This window comes from Panthera pardus, unplaced genomic scaffold (genome assembly GCF_024362965.1).
Source record: "Panthera pardus isolate Hobbes unplaced genomic scaffold, ASM2436296v1 HiC_scaffold_7, whole genome shotgun sequence".
Taxonomy (NCBI): domain Eukaryota; kingdom Metazoa; phylum Chordata; class Mammalia; order Carnivora; family Felidae; genus Panthera; species Panthera pardus.
This window is the reverse complement of record NW_026527002.1, coordinates 21,746,162-21,769,462: the sequence shown is the minus strand read 5'-3', so window position 1 is coordinate 21,769,462 and position 23,301 is coordinate 21,746,162. Positions and strand designations below refer to the sequence as shown.

The 23,301-nt window shown below is 40.0% G+C and overlaps 1 protein-coding gene and 1 long non-coding RNA gene across 3 annotated transcripts in view; one reads left to right on the top strand and one right to left on the bottom strand.

Moving 5' to 3' along the window:
- The window catches only part of TRPA1 (transient receptor potential cation channel subfamily A member 1), a 54,466-nt gene extending 47,244 nt beyond the window's left edge, over positions 1-7,222 (top strand). Inside the window, exons 24-27 of the mRNA XM_019453265.2 lie at positions 19-87; positions 3,687-3,797; positions 5,417-5,514; positions 6,345-7,222. Coding sequence (XP_019308810.2) covers positions 19-87; positions 3,687-3,797; positions 5,417-5,514; positions 6,345-6,549 — 483 coding nt within the window. The 3' untranslated portion in view covers positions 6,550-7,222. The remainder of the gene's footprint in view (positions 1-18; positions 88-3,686; positions 3,798-5,416; positions 5,515-6,344) is intronic.
- Positions 1-23,301, bottom strand: part of LOC109269338 (uncharacterized) — a 49,659-nt gene that overhangs the window by 19,721 nt on the left and 6,637 nt on the right. The window contains exon 5 of one of the 2 annotated variants that reach the window (XR_008419913.1): positions 22,943-23,025. This is a non-coding gene — a long non-coding RNA (uncharacterized LOC109269338). Of the gene's footprint in view, positions 1-22,807; positions 23,026-23,301 lie in introns of those variants that run through there. The other variant, XR_008419914.1, reaches the window with a different exon arrangement.

The following is a 23,301-nucleotide window of genomic DNA, read 5'->3' as shown; positions in this document are numbered from 1 at the left end:
TGCTGTGTTGTACTTCAGATTGGGTTGGCAGTTGGTGACATTGCAGAAGTGCAGAAGCACGCGTTGTTGAAGAGGATTGCTATGCAGGTAAGTCTTACGTTTATTTACAACGTATTGAAATTAGCACCGCCCTAATTTTCCATGTATACGAATAGCTGATTTCTGAGAACAGGTATTTAAGACAGGCACTTTGTCAGTCCTAAAGCACCGCACCATACGGTACCTTGTTGCGCACGTTCTCTGGCGTGCCTGCTGTGGTCAGAGAGTGAAAACTAATGACAAAATTTTCTTAGAACAATCTGAGCAGAGAAATTGAGACATCACCTGAGCTTTTTAAAATGTCAACGTGCAGCCAACCAGGTAGCTATCTGCTAAATAAGAATTATCGCAGGTGTGAGGTATTCTGTCCTGTCACAGCCCAGCTCTTCCTAGGACTTCTTGATACTCTGGCCATCGCATTGCAGGCTTCCCACATAACGTGTTATATTGAAGTGTTCACTGCATCCATGAGGTTTTGTTCTTTTGGGACCTCCCTTACGTTTTTCCTTGGCTACTGAATCTTGTGAGGTGGTTCCTGTTACACAATGCAAAACTATTTCTATGCTGTCATTTGCATTGTGTTTATCAAATTTGAACGGGAATATCTGATGCTTCAAAAATACCTGATGACCAGTTGAACGTACACATTAAAAAACTTAGGCAAGTTCAAGAGAAAGACAAATTCATGTTAAGAGGTAACTCTCCCCTCACTCTTCACTGTTCTTTGTCACGCTTCATTCTTCTCTGTTACTCGTTCTGCTATACGTCAGCACATATTTATTTCTAAAAAATGCTCCAGTACGTGGTATGTGCAGAGTACAACTGACCATGAGAACCCAGAGGAGTTAAAGGCCTGTGTGACCTTTGACTTCACTAAGTAAAATAAGTCTAACTGGAGAGCACACCAATTAAACAGTCAGAGTTTAAAATCTCAAAATCAACTTAGAACCATCCTTAAACTCTATGCTCTGTGACTAAGCTGCGTATTATGCAGAGGACTTGGCATGTTTAAAGAGCAAAAGTACATAAATTAAATGGTTAAAATATTAGGTACAGAAAATAAACAGTTATGGAAATGCTACATGGAAGAGTTGGCACGTGAACCAGATGTTGAAAGATGGGATTTAGAGGAATAGCAAGACTGGTCCAGAAAGGCAGGACCCAGCAGGAGCAACAGGCTAAAGGCAGAACAAGGAGAAATGGCTAAGGACGGGTGAAGGGCCCCTGGCCTGGAGGGATGACTCCTTAGAGAGTATTAAGGTGGCCCAAGATGATAGAGCGCTTTATTAAAAAAAGAGCTAACAAACGAGGAAAACCTTAGCTTTGAAAGATAGGGCAGTAAAGGGTGAAGTGCTCCAAGTTATTTTGTTAGTGGGAAGTCATTACCAGCTCTTCCAAAGAATGGGAACAACATGGGAGTGGTACGTAAGATGATCTATTATCACCTTAGCGGGGAAAGTTTGGAGGAAGGAAGAGCTAACTGACCAGTTATTACCACAACAAAGATGGAGTGTAGGACTCCAGGTAGGTGGATGAAGAGAGGAAAAGAGATGCAAAAAGGCCTCTTCGCAGACATGTCATTACTTCATAACTAGTAATTCCTGAAAAGATCAAGGAAGAACAATATAAGCAACAGCACTCTATGTCTAGGGGAGAGCCACTAAACTGCAGCGTCAGTGCGGGTGATTTGAAAAGCACAATTCTGTATCAGAGTTGATCTCTTCCCTGAAACACACGGCACAAAGGCCTATAAAGTAAATGGCAAAGCAAGTACTCCCGTGTTAGCGGTTCTTGTTTTGGATCACAAAGAGCATTGACTGGAAAACCAGGAAGCCATTCTCTTAGTTCTCTGAGTTTTTTTAAAGCAAATCTCTACATCCATGTACAACTCTCTATGTCAGACTTATAACCTAAGTCTGAGGCCGCATCAGAACCAGGGCATAAGGGGACAGGCAGCAGCACGTGTCACAGAGAGAGACATTCGTCTTCTCACAGAGTCGTCTCAGACCTAAGTGGGGACAGCACATGCTGGGAGGTCTAACAGTTACACAGGGGCAGGAGTTGTGAGTATTGTGGGGGGCTTAGAGCTGTTTAGTTTTTAACATTTGGTGACCACACATCCAGCACAGGCTGGCAGCTGTAGACACTCCACAGACGTTCACGTCCATGCCGCAAATCACAAAAGGAAATGCACAGAGTGCTCTTACCTTCAACACGGAAAACCTGCCAGTTAGAGGAGGTGGAGCTGCTCCCTGAGCCCAGAGAAGCCACGGGCAATGGGTCCCACTAGACCCACCAAGGGGGGCTGCTTGCCATCCTCCCCAGGACCCTGTCTGAGAGAGAATAGCTGGCAGGTCCTATGTGGAAAACAAATAAGGTTAAGACAAAACATGTGCTTGATCTGTTGGCAAACACCAGGCTTGAATAAATCTTTTTCAGTGAAGTTTAAGTAAGTGAATGATAACATGTGACCTCTGAAAAAAATGTATATTGCAAAGGGAAAGGATTATTGACCTTAAGACCCAAGGGGAAAAGGAACCTTGGAAGTTATTATAGAAACTCAAACATCTAATTGGTATTGTTAATAAAATACAAGAAAACATAGCTTTCCTTGAAACTGGAACTAATATATAGCATGTTATATGGTGGTAAGTGCTACAAAAATAGGGAAGCAGTATGTGGAAGAGGGGCCCAAAGCTTTAAACATCTCACCATTTGTGGATGGAAGCCACTTAAATACCCACATATAAAAAAGCCTATGGTCTTAGCAAACTCTCACCTATATGGTAATTACAATAAACTATTCTAAACAAGAGACACAAAGGGCTATAAAAAAAGAGTAGAAGACAAATTTGGTAAACAAAAAGTTGAAAATATGAGAAACTATCAACTCAAGGTAAATCCATTAAATGAGACAAAGGATTGTTATCTCTGAAAATAGAAACTGTAGTCAAGATATGGGGCACCTGGGTGGTTCAGTCAGTTAAGCGTCCGACTTCGGCCTAGGTCATGATGGTTCCCGAGTTCCAGCCCCAGAGCAGGCTCTGTGCTGACAGCTCAGAGCCTGGAACTTATTTCAGATTCTGTGTCTCTCTCTGCCCCTCCCCCATTCCCACTCTGTCCTATCTCAAAAATAAACATAAAACAAAAATTGTAGTCAAGATATAGCATGGATAACCCATTTTGCACCAGATCGCACAGGGTGAAACGTCGATGAAGTACTCTTAGGTGTGCCGGGTGTAATCCTTTCAGTGCTTACCACTGTTTTCCTCCATCGAAGCACTGTTTCCTGTCCTGCCACAGGCGCGCCTTCATACCAGCACTCTGTGCAGTCGTGTACATTTTCTGTAACACCCCAGGGGATGGACGAAGGCTTTTTCTTATGGGCCCAGTGTCAGTCACAGTCCCTGAACAGTGAACAGCTGCTCACTTGAGTTTAACTTCTTCTTTAAACAATTTGTCCCAACTTCATATTGCTGCCCCTGTCTTGTCGGTGATTGAGAGGAGAGATGGGAAACCCAGCTGCGTGGTGTAAAGGACACAGGAGTCGTTTTTCAGTTTACTGTACTCATCGCTGTCTCTGTGTAGTGTAAGGATTCTAGATGCTTCTTAGTCATTTCTCTCAATAAATCTAAAATGCGCTTTAGGTGGAACTTCATACCAGCTTAGAGAAGAAGCTGCCACTGTGGTTCCTACGCAAAGTAGACCAGAAATCCATCATCGTGTATCCCAACAGACCCAGATGTACAGGGTTATTAGTAAGTACATGTGAAAAATACCAGCGTGGAGAATGTGCTGCTGCTTGACATTCACTTGTTGTGTTATCCTTAAGGGTACCCTTCTATAGACTTTGAGTCACTGTGCCTGTGGAAAAGAAGGAATTGTGACTTAAAAAAAACAACAAAGTGCATGATTACCCAACAGTGTGAAAAGCGATGGGCAGTGGGAGGGAGACCTGTGCTCCTTCTTCCTACTGGCTCATTCACAGCATCAGTGTTAAACATGTACCACATCCCTGTGAGAGCACATGGGTGGGTTGGACCGACTGTACCTTGTATCTTTTTTAAAGTGCAGGTGTACCTTTCTTGTTTTTCCCAGTCACCTATCACTTATATGCATGTGCAAATTATGTGTGTGTCTATATGAAAATATAGAGCACATATGTACATTCAGGTACATATATGCACACACATGCGCATGGAGAGTGTGCATTATAGAAAATACACTAGATATCAAAGACTAAACAAGGCCACTGCATTATAATGGTAAAGGGGGGACTGTATTGAGAGTCAGAAGCAGTGGATGCTAATCCTGATCATGCCTGAGCTTCCTCCTAGTTCTATGAACATTCTGAGTTCTTTGCATGTTAATTTTCTGTGCTGTGGTCATAAAATGATAAAGTTGATTTGGGTATTGGCCTAGGCCTTATTCTAACTACACTAGCTCCCTGTATAATGTCATTCATACCCGTGTTTGCAACTACTCACTCCTGAAACAGAAGGCTTGGCAATTCATTCTTCCGGGAGCTCTCTTTGAGTTCCAGGCTCTTCTGTCCAACTGTCTACCTGACATCTTCACTGGTATGGCTCAAAGGTACCTCAAATTCAGCATATTCAGAATAAACTCTTCGAAAGGAACTCAAAGTTTTCACTCCTCCCAGGTTTCAGTCTCCCTGCAGGGAAAGAATGACAAAGCCTCCTCTCTCCAAAGTTTCTTGCTTCAGTTAACATCACCACCATTCATTTGCCTGTGCAAGAAGTCATCCTTGACCTCCTTTCCCTCTCCTCACCCCTCACACCCAGTCACTCCCTTGTTTGGTTGATCAGTCTTCCTGGTTGGCCTGTGCAAGTTTCCATCTTCTCTTCCGTGGACTCCTAGGATTGACTCATTGATTCCTGGTCATTTCACATCCGCCCTTAACGCTTTCCAGTCTACCAATGGTTTAAAAACACTAAATTTTGAAAACACACATTAAAATGGCATTTCTGAAATTTCCTCATGGGAAATTCAGTTGTGCAGAGCAGTTTTAGAGAAAGAACTAATCCTGTGTGGAATACCACTGACGATGGACATTTTTCATGAGAAAATATAAAATGATTCAGTTTTACCTTTTCATAAATAATCCCCCACTCCAATTTTCTCCTTCTTCTAGATTATCTGTACATCTCATACTTTATTATAATTATGTATGAGTTTGTCGTATAGCTCTTTATACGTCTATTTCTCTCAAAAGACTGTGAGCGCCTTGAGGGTCATAGTCGTGTCTTAGAATATCTGTGGTGTGATCGTACCTTGCTCAGTAGCTGAATCATGGCGCATGCGCAAGAAATAGTTTCTGAATTGAGTTCAACCTGAGTAATAATCGTTTATCCCGCAGGCTATATTTCATTTTATTTTTTATACCCAAGAAGAAAGGCAGGAAATTCCAAATGTTGACACATCTCTGGAAACAGAAATATTGAAGCAGAAATATCGGTACGTATTTTTCCTTATCTGTATTTGATAAAACTTTTAAATAATGATGTAAGGTTATGTTGTATAGTTGTGTTTATTTCACATATTAAGGCGTACTTTTAATTGACTGATGTCATAGCATATTGAGAATCATTTGAAAATCATTTTTAGACCCAACAACTTATGTGCTGCAGTTCACCAGTTTGCCAATTAGTGTTTTGAACTGCATTCCCATGAGCCATCCGGATTCATACATGAAAGCTTTGAAAGCTTTGGAGAATTCCGAGAGAAGCTGTATAGAGTGTGCAGTGGTTGAGCACGAGGGCTTTAGAATCAACTGATCTGAGTTTAAGGCCCTCTTCAACTACTTCCTAATGCACTGACCTGGGCAAAGCAGTTTAATCTTTCTGTGCAACTGTGTTTTAATCTTTAAAATGGGAGCAAAAATAAACTAGGAAAAACACTTAAACTTAAAAAATATGTATTGCTGGGGCCCCTGGGTGGCTCAGTCAGTTGAGCATCTGCCTTTGGCTCAGGTCATGATCTCTGGTTCATGAGTTCAAGCCCTATGTCCAGCTCTGTGAGGACAGCTCAGAGCCTGGAGCCTGCTTTGCATTCTGTGTCTCCCTCTCTCTCTGCCTCTTCCCTGCTCGTGTGCGCTCTCTCAAAAAATAAACATTAAAATATTTTTTTAAAATATGTATTGCTTAAAAAGATTATAAGTACCAGGATGCTGTGACCTGAGCACAGCTCATCTGATCTAGGACACTTCTAGTAACCTAGGCCTTCCTGCACTCAGAGACTGAGAAGATAACTGAAAACAAGTTCATGAGCCCTATATATCCTTTTAGGCTGAAGGATCTCACTTCTCTTGTGGAGAAACAGCATGAGCTTATTAAACTCATCATTCAGAAGATGGAAATCATCTCTGAGACAGAGGATGAAGACAACCATCATTCTTTTCAAGACAGGTTTAAAAAAGAGCAGTTAGAACAAAGGAATAGCAAATGGAATTCTGTGTTGAAAGCAGTAAAGGCAAAAACACACTGCCCTTAGCCTGCAATGGGGCTTCCTATCGTGGGGGCGGTGGTTTGCAGGACCCTATTGGGTCTCATTTCCAGTTTGAAAAGAGTGAGGAAAAAGTAGAAATAGGATTATGACTTGCAAAATGGTGGTTCCTGCATTCTTTGTAAAGAAACTACATCGTTCTCTTTTTTCATATTTTATGCCAGTTACTATGTATAGAGAATGTCTTTGCTAATAAGTTTAAGTTGCACTTCACTCCTCATTATTTGAATGGGTAGAAAACTAATTTGGTACAACACAAATTTTAATAAGTAAATGCAACTGTTAAATGTAACACAAATGTTAATACTGGATTCCTGCTTGATAATTGTATAATATTCATATTACCTGATTACATATTATATGAGGTACAAGTACATCATATAATAAAATATTAGGTTATACCATTCAGGTACGTGTTTTTGGTGTTGGAAGAACCTGTGTGTGGAACCCTGTGTCCTCTGTTCCAACTAAAAGAAATTGCCACACCCTTCTTGTTGCTCCTAACAAACCTGATGTCACTCTGAGTTGGGATTCAAATTAATAGACCTTATGATATGCATGGGGTTTACTATGGATATAGATAGTATATGTTATTTCTGTATTTTTGGTTTGCTAATAATAAAATAATCATAATAAATGTAAAGCCTATATAGTCACCTCACTGATAATTGTGTGAGCTTTTTATTGCAATTAGTTTGAGATTTATAAAAATGCTTCCATCACATATGGAAATAGAGAAACACACTACAAAAAAAAAAAACTATAGTCCAATATATCTGGTGAACATAGATGCAAAAATCCTCAGCAAAATGTTAGCAACCCAAATCCAACAATACATTTTTTAAAAAATTATATACTACTATCAAGTGGGATTTATTGCCAGGATGCAAGAGTGGTTCAATATTTGCAGAACAGCCAACATGATACGTCACATCAATAAGAGAAAGGATAAAAATCATATTTCAATAGGTGCCAAAACATTAGACAAAGTACAACATCCATTCATAATAAAAAAAAAATCCTCTGCAGAGTAGGTCTACAGGGAACCTATCTCAATGTCGTAAAGGCCTTATATGAAAAACTCACAGTCAACATCATCCTCAATGGTGAAAAACTGAGCGCTTTTCCCCTAAGGTCAGGAATAAGGCAAAGATGTCCACCCTCACCACTTTTACTCAACATAGTACTGGAAGTCCTAGCCGCAGCAATTAGACTATATACAGAAATGGAAGGCATCCAAATTGGTAAAGAAGAAATATAACTCTCATTATATGTAGTTTATATGACACTATATATACAAAACTCTAAAGACTCCACCAAAAAATTACTAGAGCTGGTAAATCAGTAAAGTCACAGCATACAAAATCAATATACAGAAATCTGTTGCATTCCTATACACTAAGAGTTAAGCAGCAGAAAGTGAAATTAAGAAAACAATCCCATTTATAATTCCACCAAAACAATAAAATATCTAGGAATGAACTTAACCAAAGAGGCAAAAGACTTGTACTCTGAGAACTGTAAAAACACTGATAAAAGAAATTCAAGACAACACAAAAGAACAGACCTTCCATGTTCGTGGGGTGGAAGAATATCGTTAAAGTGTCCATACTACCCAAAGCAGTCTACAGGTTTAATGCAGTCCCCGTCAAATACCAATAGCATTTTTCACAGACTAGAACATACAATCCCAAAATTTACATGGAGCCACAAAAGACCTTGAACAGCCAAAGCAGTCTTGAAAAAGAAAAAAACTAGAGAGATCACAACTCCAGATTTCAAGTTATATTACAAAGCAGTAGTATAAAGAGTATGGTACTGGCACAAAAAAATAGACAAATGGATCAGTGAAATAGGACACAGAACCCAGAAATAAATAAAGTACACAAGTTAGTCAATCTTCAACAAAGGAGAAATGAATATACAATGGAAAAAACGTCTCTTCAACAAATGATGTTGGGAAAACTGGACAGTCACATGCGAAAGAATGAAACTGGACCACTTTCACCATACACAAAAATAAACTCACTAAATGTGAGACCTGAAACCATACAAATCCTAGAGGAGAGCACAGGCAGTAATCACTCTGGCATTGACCATAGCAACGTTTTTCTAGGTACATCTGAAGCAAGCAAAATCAAAAATAAACTTTTGAGACTTCATCAAAATGTTTCTGTACAGTGAAGGACACAATCAAGAAAACTAACAGGCAACCCACTGAAGGGGAAAAGATACTTATAAATGACATATCCAATAAAGGGTTAGTTCTAAAATCTATAAAGAGCTGATACAACTCACCACCCAAAAAGCAAGTAATCCAGTTTAAAAAGGGGTAGAAGACATGGACAGACATTTCTCTAAAGAAGAGTTACGGATGGCCGACAGACACTTAGATACTCAACATCACAAATCATCAGGGAAATGCAAATCAAAACCACAATGAGACATCACCTTATACCTGTCAGAATGAATAACATCAAAAACACAAGAAACAACAAGTGTTGGCAAAGATGTGGAGAATATGGAACACTTATGCACTATTAGTAGGAATGTAAATTGGCACAACCGCTGTGTAAAACGGTATGGAAGTTCCTCCAGAAATTAAAAATAGAAATACCATATGATCCAATAATTTCACTCCTGGGTATTTACCCAAAGAATACAAAAACACTATTTTGAAAAGATACATGCACCCTTTTGTTTACTGCAGCTTTATTTACAATAGTCAAACTATGGAAGCAGCCCAAGTGTTCATCAATAGATGAATGGATAAAGAAGATGTGAGACATCCAAATTGGCAAAGAGTTTATATTGAATATACGTTCAATATATACACAATATTTATATTCAATAATACACTATGTATATAGCATGTATATACAGTATATACACAATACTATAGTGTATATACACTATGTGTATAGTATATTACTGAATATAATTCAGCCACAATAAAGAATAAAATCTCAGCATTTGCAACAACATGAATAGAGCTAGAGAGTATTATGCTAAGCAAAATCAGAGAAAGATACCATATGATCTCATTTGTAGAATTTAAGAAATGAGCAAAGGAGAAAGACAAACCAAGAAGCGGACTCAACTATAGAGAACAAACTGTTACCAGAGCAGAGATGTGTTGGGGGATGGGTAAAATAGGGGATGAGGATTAAAGAGCACATTTATCATGATGCAAAAAAAAAAAAGCGTCCATCACATATGCCCTTTTTGCTTTTGATATCCACCACAAAGTATGAATCATCACATACCTCATCATTGATCTTTTCAAGGTCCTTCTTTTTGTTTTATTCTTTTTTCCCCATTCACCCTGATTCTCACATTTATTCTCTCTCTTGCCCCAGGAGATGCCCACTCTAGTGAATGCTTTTGGCCATGTATGTACCCTTGTGTTATGTTGAACAGTGTATGTGTTTGTATTTACATAGGTGTTATTACGCTAGGATTCTTCTCTTTCCACTTGATGTGATGGCTACAAGGTACAGCTGTAGTACCCTCTGTGCATCTAGTACAAGGGTGCCGACAGATGTTACTCTCATTGCACATACCTCCGTTGCATGGGCTCATCTCTTCTCCACAGATGGACATCTTGGTGGCCTCCACCTCCTGCTATCACACACATTCGCAACCACACATTCACGCAAACACGCAGAGTGCTGAGTCACAAATAAGAGGAAACCAGACATTTTTGCATTCGTGGTCCAGCAGAACACGTGCCTAGAGACAATGTTGTATGTTCCTTAATCTTTGATTCAGACACGGTCTTTGTCCTTTATTTTCCTTAAAACAGAAAGGCTGGAAGCACACAAGAACAATAACCAGGATGTCCTAATCATGAAAACGAATGGTCTCCTCAAACATTGAATAGCATTGCATATTACAGACCTTTAACATTTACTGGACACCAAGAATGTGTGCAATACTCTATTACATCTATTCTGGGGAAATGTTGAAATAAATAGGTAATGTAGCCTGCTCTCAGGGAGTTTACAATTGAATAAATCATTTAGCTTTCTGAAATTCTCTCCTCCTTTTACTCCCAAACACTGAATTCTGCTGCTTTTTCCACTATTTTGCTTACTGCTCCTCCTCTGCTTCCCACTGACTTCTCTGTACTACCTGCTAGCTAGATGTTTACACCCCTGAGGTCTGTCTTTGGCCCTCTTCTCTTACAGACTCACCTCTTGGCAGTCTTGCCATGTCACACCTTCACTTACGTTTATAATGGACTGACTGATATAATCTCTCCTGCTCCTTCTCCCAAAGTCCAGTTCTGCATTTCCATAGTTCTTCAAATTAAATACATTAAATACAAATGGAGGAGGGTAAACCAGTCACTTCCTCCTGGTATCCTATTTCCTGTCCATGGTACCAGCATTCTCTCAGGGTCCTAGACTTGGTACTGACATACTGCATTGCTTAATCTTTCTAAAATCTAGGTCTAGGCCTTCACACTCATGCTGTAAAGCTTTCTTTAAAAGACTTTTCTTTCATAAGCAAACTGATCTTCCTAACCTGGCTTTTCAATCTAGTTTAGCCTTATCTTCCAATATTCTGCACTTCCTTCAAACCAGAAAGGCACTATTTCATCCAACCACATCATGGCTTCCCACCACCTTGCCTCGTAAGATGCTGTCTACTGCCGAGAATGTCCTCCCTCCAACTCTTTTCAAGTTCATTTTAAATGGCACCTGCACCTTGAGGTCTTCCCTAACATCCCAACTGATGATGCTCCTGCCTCCTCTGACCTGGTGACACTGCATTTCTCCTCTGGCACTTCTGCCTGCCGTGTTGACCATGACTCTCTTTTCTACTGGGGTCCATGGTTCACTAACGTCATTAGTCTCAAGAGATCCAAAAATCACCTTTTTTCCCCCCATGCTTTGTAGCTCCTGGTACAGGCCCTTGCACATGACAGAGGCCAATACACACACATAAATAATAAAAATCAGTGAAAACAATAAATATCACAGGCCTGAAAGATTGCAAGAAAACTAGTTCAATCTGCCTCAGAAAAGTTTAGTGTTCCTATTCTGTTGACTCTTTGCCCTACAAAAGTTGAATAATTTGCCCCTAACTGGTGGAAGAGACATTAAAATACCACTTTTCTGCCTTTTCTACTGCTTCAATCTTTTTGTTGTTGTTGTTGATTATGGTTTTTTACTATGGTTAGCCTGGGTGAAGTCTGTGCTTTGGAATAAGACAACTGGAGCCTTAATACTGACCCTAACTCCTATTGGCTGAGTGACTCTGGATATGTTTCCACATCTGTAAAGTGGTGATAAGAGTATATATCCCTATGGTGTGGGTAGGATTGGAAACTATGCATGCAAAGTACCTACCACAATAAATGCTATTGCAATGTGTTTAAGAGAACTTATTTACCTGAAGTAAAAGGGATCACGAAACACAGGAGTTTCATATCGTATGGATTATGCATGGAATTTCCTCAGAAATGAATGAATTGTCAGCCTGATACAAGCTGGCACTCCCAGGTACTTCTGGATCTCATTAGCCAAACAAATCCTGGAGTGTGTACCACAATAAAATCTCACATTTAGAGAATAATAATTAAAATATGTACTACAGTACTTATCTTGGTCTTTGCCCCAGATCCAAATGACCAAACATCAACAGAGCACCAGCTCTTTGCTAGCCAGAATAACCCATCAGCATTGTGTATTTTGAAATCATTTTTGACATGTTGATAGGAGATTAAAAAAACCCCATTTAAAAAATTTTAATGTTTATTTTTGAGAGAGAGGGAGAGCGTGGGGGGGGGCACAGAATGAGAGAGGGAGACAGAGGATTTGAAGCAGGTTCAGAGCTGACAGCAGTGAGCACCCTGTGGGGCTTAAACTCAAGAACCACAAGATCATGACCTGAGCTGAAGTTGGACACTTAACCGGCTGAGCCATCCAGACACCCCTGGATATTAGCAGATTAAACAACAGTAATAAGAAAAAGGCTTATGAAGTATTTACTGTGTACAGGAAAACCCTAGTTTGCAAGCATAATTTGTCCTGGAAAGATGTTTGTAACCCAAAGCACTTATACACCAAAACAAATTTCCTCATAAGAAATAATGGAAACTCAGATTATTCATTCCACAACCCCAAAATATTCATATAAAAATTATTACAATACTGTAATACAAAATAATAAAGCAAATACAAAATATAAAGAAAAATAAACAAATTAACCTGCACTTACCCTTGAAAACCTTCTTGGCTGGTGTGAGGGAGACAAGAGAGAGGAGGGTTATTGTTTAGGAAGCCTTTCACTATCACTAATGGAATCACTGCTATCTATTGACTCAATGGAATCCTTTTCTTTTCATGCAACTTTAACAAGGAACCTTTCCAACGGCACTTGCTTTTGCCTCCTTTTGAGGATTTTGCAGAAATGTGACCTTGCACTGTTATTAAACAGATTCATCGCTCACACTGCTACAGCCTTATTTGGGCGTTGGTCTTCTACAAAATTTTGCAATGCTTCTCACATTTTACACATCTCCCTAATCTCATTTAAAGTGAGGGGTTCCAATGTTTATAGCAGCACTCTCAACAATAGCCAAATTATGGAAAGAGCCTAAATGTCCATCAACTGATGAATGGATAAAGAAATTGTGGTTTATATACACAATGGAGTACTACGTGGCAATGAGAAAGAATGAAATATGGCCCTTTGTAGCAACGTGGATGGAACTGGAGAGTGTTATGCTAAGTGAAATAAGCCATACAGAGAAAGACAGATACCATATGGTTTCACTCTTATGTGGATTCTGAGAAACGTAACAGAAACCCATGGGGGAGGGGAAGGAAAAAAAAAAAGAGGTTAGAGTGGGAGAGAGAGCCAAAGCATAAGAGACTCTTAAAAACTGAGAACTGAGGGTTGATGGGGGGTGGGAGGGAGGGGAGGGTGGGTGATGGGTATTGAGGAGGGCACCTTTTGGGATGAGCACTGGGTGTTGTACGGAAACCAATCTGACAATAAATTTCATATATTGAAAAAAAAATAAAGTGAGGGGTTCCTCTGCCTTTTTCTCCTCCTCCTCTGCAGAAGAGGTGCGGATATAGACTTCTCATAAAATCTTGCAATTTCGGCCACTCACATACCTCGTTTGTATATCTCTATGATTTCCTTCTTGACTTCCACCATAATCATCTCCTCCTCCTCACTGCCTTTCTTTTCAACCTTTTTCTGCATGGGGACCATTGTATACCCTCGCACGGATGCTGACTACAGTACAGTATTGATAAACTCTTGTCATCTACTGTATTTAATGTAACTGGCAATAAGGGAGCAGAGGAAAGGGTCTATATCCTCAGGCAGCCTGACCTAGAATGAAGCAAAGCATTCCTAAGCTTACTCTTGGTATGGGAAAGCAAAGGACTGTGCTTTGAAGTGACAAAAAAGCAAAGGATGGTGCTTGGTATGGGAAAGCAAAGGATAGGTGCTTTGAAGTGACAAAAAAAATACTCTAGTGCCAGTTTTGGGCACCTTCCAACATTCTGAAAAATCACTGATTTCTGTCAAACACTGTGGTCTGAGACTGAGCATCCGAGCATGGGAGACAATCACCCACAATCCTGCAGCGAGCGAGAGAAAGGGAGAACCATTGGCTCAGTTGTGATCATGTGACATTTGGCATCATGTACGACTTATATTGCAAGACATTGCTTATTTATCAAGTTGAAATTTCTTAGAAATGCTTGTTCATCTCGCGGAACAGTCCCAGAAGAAGTTACTGTCAATCCAAGATTTTACTGTATCAGGTACTGCTCCAGTGCTATGTATGAACTCATTTGATTCTCAAAACAGCCATAAGCGGGTAGGTACTATTACTCATCATCCTTGTTTTATGAAGGAAATCATGACACTTGTAGGTAGAGTAGCTTGTCCAAAGTCACAGTGCTGAGACGTGACCTCAGAGGGTTACTTCTGGATGCTGCGCTCACATCATGAAGCTATCTATCCTGTCTCTTAAATAAAAATCAGAAAGATCATTTTTTTCCTTGGGGACTCTGCATAAAAGGTTACCAAGTGGATATTCTCAATGTAATATTCACAGGTACGTGCATTTGAAGGTTAGGAGGCGTGGGACACTGCAGACATAATGACATCAGATACGCAGGCTCTGAAGTCTGGCTGCCCGAGTCTCTCTCCACATCAAATGACGTTCTGTGTGACCTTGAACAACATACTTAAACTCTTGGTCAAGTGCGGATATTAAGGGTATGTGCCTCACAGAGTTGTGCTGAGGATTAAGTGAATTCGTGCCAGTAAAATAGTGAATTTGGCACTATTCTGAGTATTAGCACTCAAAAATTACTAGCCATTATAGAAGAATAAATCACTTGCAAAGTTCTGGAAGAACAACTATTTATTTAAAGCATTTTTTCCTTTTGAGTCAAATTGAAAAATGTGAACTGTAGAAGGACCATCTTAAAAATTTAGCTATCATATCCTAGTTCAGATTTTCCTCCTGGTTTGATTCCCAAATTTCTCAAATCTAATTTCATTCATGTGCTTGATCTGACCTATCTTCCCACCAGATCATGGTGACATTTTGTAAGTTATAAAACCTCAAATGGGCAAATTGCTTTTTTTTTTTTAAACTATGAATAAGATAGAGGAGCATTGTGTGCCTGGTAACCCTTTCATGAGTCTAATATATGTTTCAAGTAACAGTGATTATACGAAATGGCCAACATAAAACATATCATTTGAAGATTAGGTAATGAAGGTTAATGCATATAGGAATTGCCTGGGTTCTCTTTCTATCTGCCAGGTATGTTTAAGCCACAGATTTATTTTAAAGGCTGGTTTTTAAGGGCAATGAGATTTAAAAATGCAGCCTGGAAATTAGCATCCTTCTAAGACAAATAATCATTGGCCAGGGTAGAAAGTGATTTTTACTTATTTATTTTTTAAGTTTATTTACTTATTTTGAGAGAGAGGAGAAAAGCACAAGTGGGGGAGGGTCAGAGAGAGAGAGGGAGATAGAGAATCCCAAGCAGGCTTCGCACTGTCAGCACAGAGCCAGATGCGGGGCTCTATCTCACTGACCGCGAGATCATGACCTGAGGGGAAATCAAGAGTTGTACACTTAACTGACTGAGCCACCAGGTGCCCTCAAAGTTATTTTTAAAAAACATCCCAGGGTACCTGGGTGGCTCAGTCAGTTGAGCATCTGACTTCGGCTCAGGTCATGATCTCATGATTCGTGAGTTCAAGTCCCGCATCAGGCTGTGCTCACAGCTTGGAGCCTGAAGCTTGCTTCAGATTCTGTGTCTCCCTCTCTCTCTCTCTCTGCCCCTCCCTTGCTCACATTCTGTCTCTCAAAAATAATAAATGAACATTAAATTTTTTTAAAAAAATATGAAGTACATTTAAGAAATGTTTAAACATCACCTAGTGCACGCAGCATATGCAGGCCTAGGGTCTGAGGGAGGGGCCAGTGACCCCGTAATCCAGGGATCCCACATGTTAAGACTGTCACTGAAACCTGCAGAGCAGCACCTGCTTGGCTGCAAGATCTCGAGTGTAATCAGAGGGAAATTGCAGGAATCCGGGGCTAGAAAACTCCTGATGACATTATGGAAATGGGGTCTAAAAATCAGAGGACCTGTCTCTGATTCTGGGGACTGTCTCAGTTCCTGTCATTGCGTGGCTTCAGGATGGGTTAAATTTCATTGTTACATCTGAACCTTCTAGTTTAGAGTCCCTGACACCAACATCTTTGTCATTAACTTGCTCTCAAAGAACAGTTTCGGCGGGAGACAAGACAGGAAGCTGCAGGCCACCCCTTGCCATTTCCAACTCTAGACTCCCCCGCAAAAAGCCATTCAAGCATTTCCACAGGTTCTCAGGAGATGAAAGGAGATTTAAGACAACTGAACTGCAACTCCACTAATGGCAACGGTAAAACTAGCGCCCCCTAGAGGTGCGAATGATACTGAGCCTGAACGGAAGACCTCATTGCCAGAGACCTGTTTTGTGCCACAGGTTTCTTCTTTGCTTTGTTTTGCTTTGTTTTTTAAATCACAGGAAAATCTCCACTGGCAATTACACACAATTTTGCCCATTCTCCTACTGAAATGTATTGATCACTTGCAAGGGCAAAGGTAGATGGTGGTACTAATTTACCAAAGGCTTCAATTGCAATTGCAGCATTACATTATTTAAGCTGCCAGTAAATGATACTTCTGTGTAAATCACAAGTATTTAGTGGCTTAAAGGAGATGTTCCCTCTCTAGAACCAAATCTGAAAAAAATGAGTAAACTGAGGAATAAAAGTCTCAGAAGACAAACTTATCAGTAGGAACTTCAACTGTTCAATTGTTTTTTAAAAAACTGATGGAGAAGAAAAGCAGAAAAAGGGGGAGAAGCAAGGTTATTATGGTTCATGGACAGAAGGGGTCTCAGTGGTACCAGCAAAACCTCAAGAGGACAGTTTCTCTTGAACCTTCTTAAACCAGCTTTCAAGAATCTAATTTTGAAGCAATCCTGGAGCTCAGGAACCTGTTAGAATAACAACCAACTCTTCTTCCACAGCCCCACAGCAACAGTTCCTCTCAAAATGCAAATATCTCATCAACACCTGCTGCAGGCCTGGTTTCAGAGCAAAGCAGGACCCTCAGTGTAAGCCCCTGCCTAAGTGTGTCCACAAGAAGAGGGAAATGTGTGTGTGTGTGAGGCAGGGTGGGGAATCAAGTGGCTCAACAAAGGTAATTGTTTTCCTGTCTACAAACAGACTCAGTAAAAGTGAAAACACTACAGGTCAGTTGCGAACCATACGCTGCACAGACACACGGCACTGATTCTAAAGAAGCCAAAGCTGAGAAAATCGCAGTGGGAAAAACCAGGAGCTGGGGATGAAGAGCAGACATCTCTACTTTCAGGACACCTTACGTTAGACATAAAATCTTTCACAACCAGGTAAACCCGCAAGTCCCAAGTTTACTGTGACTCTGGGAGGTGTCCCCAGCCCTGGAGATACAGGATGGGTCCTGTGAAGAAATGAAACAAGCAAGCCACACTGCTGTCTTGAAAAAGGGACTCCAAGTCTGTTCCTCTCCACCATGGTGACCCACACAGGTTTTGCCTTTCAAGTCCAGGGTGTACTACAGGAACCAGAAAAGTACTAGAGAGCTGCGGTATTGAACTGCCTGTAAAATTGTATGCAATTACCACCATCCAATGTCGCTTTGAAAACTTTGCCAATTATAAATTTGCTTTAAAAACTGTGTTAATCCAAATTTATTTATTTTTAGTATGAAATTTATTGTCAAATTGGTTTCCATACAACACCCAGTGCTCATCCCAACAGGTGCCCTCCTCAATAGCACGGGAAATGTTAAACCCAATTGTCCTCCCCTCGCGGTTCCATGGCAGTCGGAGCACTGCCATCTAGTGGTCAGCCTCCGCCATTCCGCCTCAGCTCCTAAGAGCATCGAGTGGCCTTTTTCTCATCCAAATCACTGGGAACAACCCCTGACCAGTCCAAGCACTGGTAACAAGCTCTTGCCACCCTGTAAGAGCTATGCTGCCACTTAATGCCTTGAAATGGATTCGACCCAAGTTTGTCATGGTGACACTGCCAGCAAATGACCAGCCAGAAGATCAGGGATTTTCAAAGTTTCTATACATTGGTGAGTGACAGTCCACAGAATTTATCAAACCCCTGAAATGCGGAATATATTAATTTCACAATATGAAAGTACTGCTTATGTGGCAGGTCAAATTTTTCACAATGTTAAGTTTTTAAAATAGAGGGGTGTGTGTGTGTGTTTTAACTATGAAGAAAAGCCAGTGAGAGAGAAATTAAATGTTATGGAAATATTTTGAGGTATGTTTGAAACTGCCATTTTAAGTCCTAGAATTTATAAGAATCATCATAAAAATGCAGTGATTTCCTTATTATTAAGATAATAATGTGGCGGGGGTGCCTTTCTGGCTCAGTCCGTAAAGCATGCGACTCTTGATCTTGGGGTTGTGAGTTTGAGCCCCATGTTGGGTGCAGGGAATACTTAAACAAATAAAATCTTACAAAAAATAATATTGTGCTGGCTTTACTGATGTTCTTTTCATGTGGAAATTCAGCAAACTGCTGCTTTAATTTTCCCTAAGATTGGTACACAGTTTACCATAACCCATGAGTGGCTTAAAGTAGCCATTCTGTTCTATTTTTAGTTTTTAAGGGTGTTTACTTTGAGAAGCGTGCTACTAGAGCAGAAACCTGGGGTAGGCCTTTCAGGGTGGGCAGAACTTTGCTGCTTGGGTAAAATGTTTCCTAAGATGCAGGGCCTCACCTGCTTGGAAAGGATGACAGAGAAAAAGTCAGGATGGGTGTTTTGATTAAACCATTTCAAATGGTAATTGCCATAGATGTTTCCATTTATGGTTAATATTTGCTTTTAAATGAATATTTTAAGAAACCATTATCATAGGAAAACACATACACACACACAGTCTCAGAAAACAATAATTAGCTGTGGTTTTTAACTTCCCAAGGATACACTCATATATCTTCATATTCTGAAAAATGACATCCTAAGAACTATTTATAAGTGAATATATTGAGAGTTACCACTAAATATAACTTTTGAAATGTAAACTCTGATTTGAACAGTACATTTCAAATGACACAAATCACATGAGTAAATACAAAATTAGGGCTATGTATCTGGGCTGTAATGTTAATACACATTGTATTATGTGTGTGACTTAAAATTCTGTATTTAGGTAAGAAGTATCAGATGCTTTTGAATTAAACAAAGAATGTATCACTGATAAAAAAAAATAGCCAGTCATTAAGTGGCTATCATAACCTTCAAAGAAGATTTAAGGCAACACAAACAGCCTTTCCATGTAAATATTCTAGAGTCAGCTCTAGACGGCTTCAACTCTGCACCACTAATGACACTTGTGACCCACAGAATTCCCAGATGGATTTAGCCTGTCTGCACTGAACTTTTAAAACAAGTTAGAAAAAGGCAAGCTCTCTGTTCTTCTGGTGCCATGTGTATATATTCTGGCTATTTCGGGATACAAGGTAATGGGAAAAAAGCACCTTTTGTTTCATTTTTCACCGTAATGAGGAACACCATTTGACATGTGCACCAATTCCACTAGATAAGACAAGAGTAATAAAATGCAGCGCTGAAACCTGAAGAAAATAATGTTAACTAAGGTTCTACTGGGCACTGGATAGTTGTTTTATGATATTTTAAAACTCAGTTTTAACTGACTATGCCTGAGTCCAAACTCTGGAGCAGAAACAACTATGAATTCTCACTGATCAACAAATGTTCCAAGAGATCGGGAACACCACAGCGTGGATGTATATGGCGCAAGACACAGATGTTTATGGGGGAAGAGACTAACCTGTTTGTAAATTTCCACCGTATCCATTTGAAAGACCGCCAGAGCTGTGTACCTGTAGATTATACCTTCAGTACTGATCAATGACAGCTCTGGCAACGATAAAAAAAAAAGTCCAGCTGTTTGCATTTCGCAGTTATGGTGGTAAACAGGGGATGGCAAATGTACTAAATCATTTTTCTTAGCAAGGAGTCAATTCTATTCAAATCAAGTAAAGATACCGTTTCATACCTGATGTTTGAAACTTAAGAAATACAGGTTAGACAATGTCTTTTAAAAATTGTTAAGTAACCACAAACATACTTTAAACAGAATACCTACGATTAAAAATAGCAGAAAGTTAACCAAATGAGTAATATAAGAGAAGCTTTCTTTTAAAAAAAGGAAAACGCCAGGACATGCAAAAATCCAAACACATAAACAAGACTACCCAAATAAAACAAAACCTGTCGACTCTGACAACAAATCAATTGAATGAAGAAATTTAATTACTAGAGGATAATATAAGCTAGCATTGTAGAAAGATAAACAAAGATAAGTCTAAAAATGTAAACAACGGTAGTGATCCAATGAACGTAAAGAACTGAAGGGAGAAATTATGAAATTAAGCAAAAATAGTGCTTTCCGCTGATAAAGGTTTTGATCTATTAAGGAGTCATGAGTTATTAGCCTTTTTGTTTCAAATAAGTTACCAAAATATGTCAAGCCATAACTGGTAGAAATGAATCACTGATAGAAATATTATGGGAGAACCTTATCACACCTCCATTAGACTAATCCCAAGCTCTGCATTTATGAACTGTGTGACCCACAAAGGTTATTAAAACACGGTTGTCAAGGAACCAGGAGGGAAGAGTCTGCCAGGCCAAGGCAGCCAGCAGAGATCAGCAGCCGCTGGAGTAGCACAGGTGCCAGAACCAGGTTGGCAGACGAGAACAGGGCCTCGGCAGAAAGATGGGTCTTCGGAGGGAGAAGGGTTTATGAACCTTTTTACATATCTGACTATATTTTGTGGTCTTACCTTACTTACCTTACTACACTTGACTCAAGTTAACCTCTTTTTATCTCAGTCCATTTTCCCCCTCCAATTTCTGACATTAATATCCCATTTTGAAAAATGAGTTCGTTTTTAAAATTTCATAACCTACAGAACTTGAGTTTGTAGGTAGAGAAAGAAAATAATAACAAATCTGAACGAGTACTGTGTCTTTCTCCCCGCCCCCATCCCCTCCTCCCACCTGGGTTTTCATGGCAAAATGAAGCTCCTTTAGTCCCTATGCCAATTAGGGGCTGTTTAACCATCCTTGTGTCCCTTCTCCAGTTAACCAACCATCTAAACGTTAGCCAAATGCAACCTGCCCTACTTAAGCTACTTCAATTTAGTCTTGCTTGCTGCTTCCTCCAAAACGTGTTTTACATATGGGTTGATCCCACATTTCCTCATCCCTTCTAAGCAGCATACTGGTTTAAACAATTGGTCCCGATGGTGAGTAGTATATGCTTCAGTGGTGGTATATGCTCTTTCATGGGGATACCAAATATTTTTCTTGACTCTAATGTGTTCTGGAGCCTTGCTATTCAAGGTGTGGCCTGTGGACCAGCCGCACAAGCATCTCCTGGGAGCTCGCTAGAAACGCAGAATCTCTTATACCCACTGAATCAGAATCTGCATCTTAGCAAGATTGCCTGGTGATTCGCGTGCATATGACAGTCTGAGAAGCACTGGTCTAGTGACTATTTTCTGCTAATAACATTGGATACGTCATTCAATACCGTGTCCAGCCAACCCCACTCCACTTTCACAATGTACGTTGGCTTAATGAAGTCTCTGATAAAACTGTATTGAATAAGCCAATTTTCTTTTTGCTTCAGTCTTTTTGAAACCTATTCTTCCATGGATCCCCCTGTCACACGAAAACTATTAACATCCTTCAGAATTCACATCTATGGAGCATTTTGGGAAATGCTGGACTAATGGACATAATATAATGAATGAGAGCAAATCACCAATTAGGCACATCTTTGGATTTCAGTTTCCTCACCCATTTGATGTGGACAACACTGTGACCTTTAATTAATTAATCAAAGGGTGGTTTTGGAGGAAAAAGTGAAATAGATGTGAAAGCCCTGTGGAAAATATGAGTGTTGAGAGAAATTCCACTCATTCATTTATTCACTTAACAAGTATTTATGCGTGTCTACTCCTTCCTAGGTCCGTGCTGGGGAAATGGGGGCTGCAGCAATAAGAAAAGCGGACACGGTTCCTACTTTCATGGAGCCAAAGATCAGTTCACATGAATTAAGGCTTAAGATCTATAGACCACAAAGGTATGCAAGAATTCCCCTGAGGTAATCAATTGCTAAATGAATCCCATCAGTGGTATTTCAACTCAGAATTTATTTAATTAGCAGAATGCTTTCTCCAAACCACAAGGGAGTAAAGAGTGCCTACTAAGAATCATAATGATGTTAACATTTATACAGAATTTATGGCATATGGGCAACCCAGCCCCTGATGTGTACTGTGTGACAATTGCCACGGTGTATATACTCTCACAGGACCAATTAATTTCAAGCTACTAATAAGATGTTACTGGATGTGGGGATGGGAGGATTCGGAGAATCAGAAAAGGTGTACATTATCAGTCCTTGTGAGCCAGTACAAACCGGCCGCAGCACATCATGACATGGCTCATGAAAAGTAGTTCACATAAAATAAATCATAACTGGTAAGAAAGCAACTATCATATCCCCCCACTTGACATGTGAGGACACTGAGGCATAGAAATATTACATAATTTCCAGGATCATACACTAGCAAATGGTAAACTGGGATTTGAATCTAGAGACCTATGACACCACAGGCCCCACTTTTAGACACTATAGCCCAGTGTTTAACAGAAAGCTCTGGTATAACTGCTTGGGCTAATGTCAGCCAAATCCACCTCATTCATTCATCACTCACTCACTAACTCACCAGGAGCAGTCAACGATGGGGAATACATTTTGGCTGAGATGTTCACAGCAGTTCCACTGGCGTGAAAATATTCTATGTGGGACCTAAAATAAACCAACATTTGAATGTGGCTAATGCACTCCTGTGTGATAGAGCCACACTATCAGAGGGGAGCCACAAGATTTCCTTGCTTAGTCTTTCCAGATAAAGGAGATTGGCTCAAACTGCTGATCGGGGATGGAGATTATGATAGAAGGTCAGGTGGGCACATGGGTATGTGTGGAGTTTCTATTATCTGAATGGTAAGAATATCTGAATGGTAAAGAATAATATTGCTCTGGATTAAGCCAAGGTTATTCTGGCCAGACCTGAACTGGCTA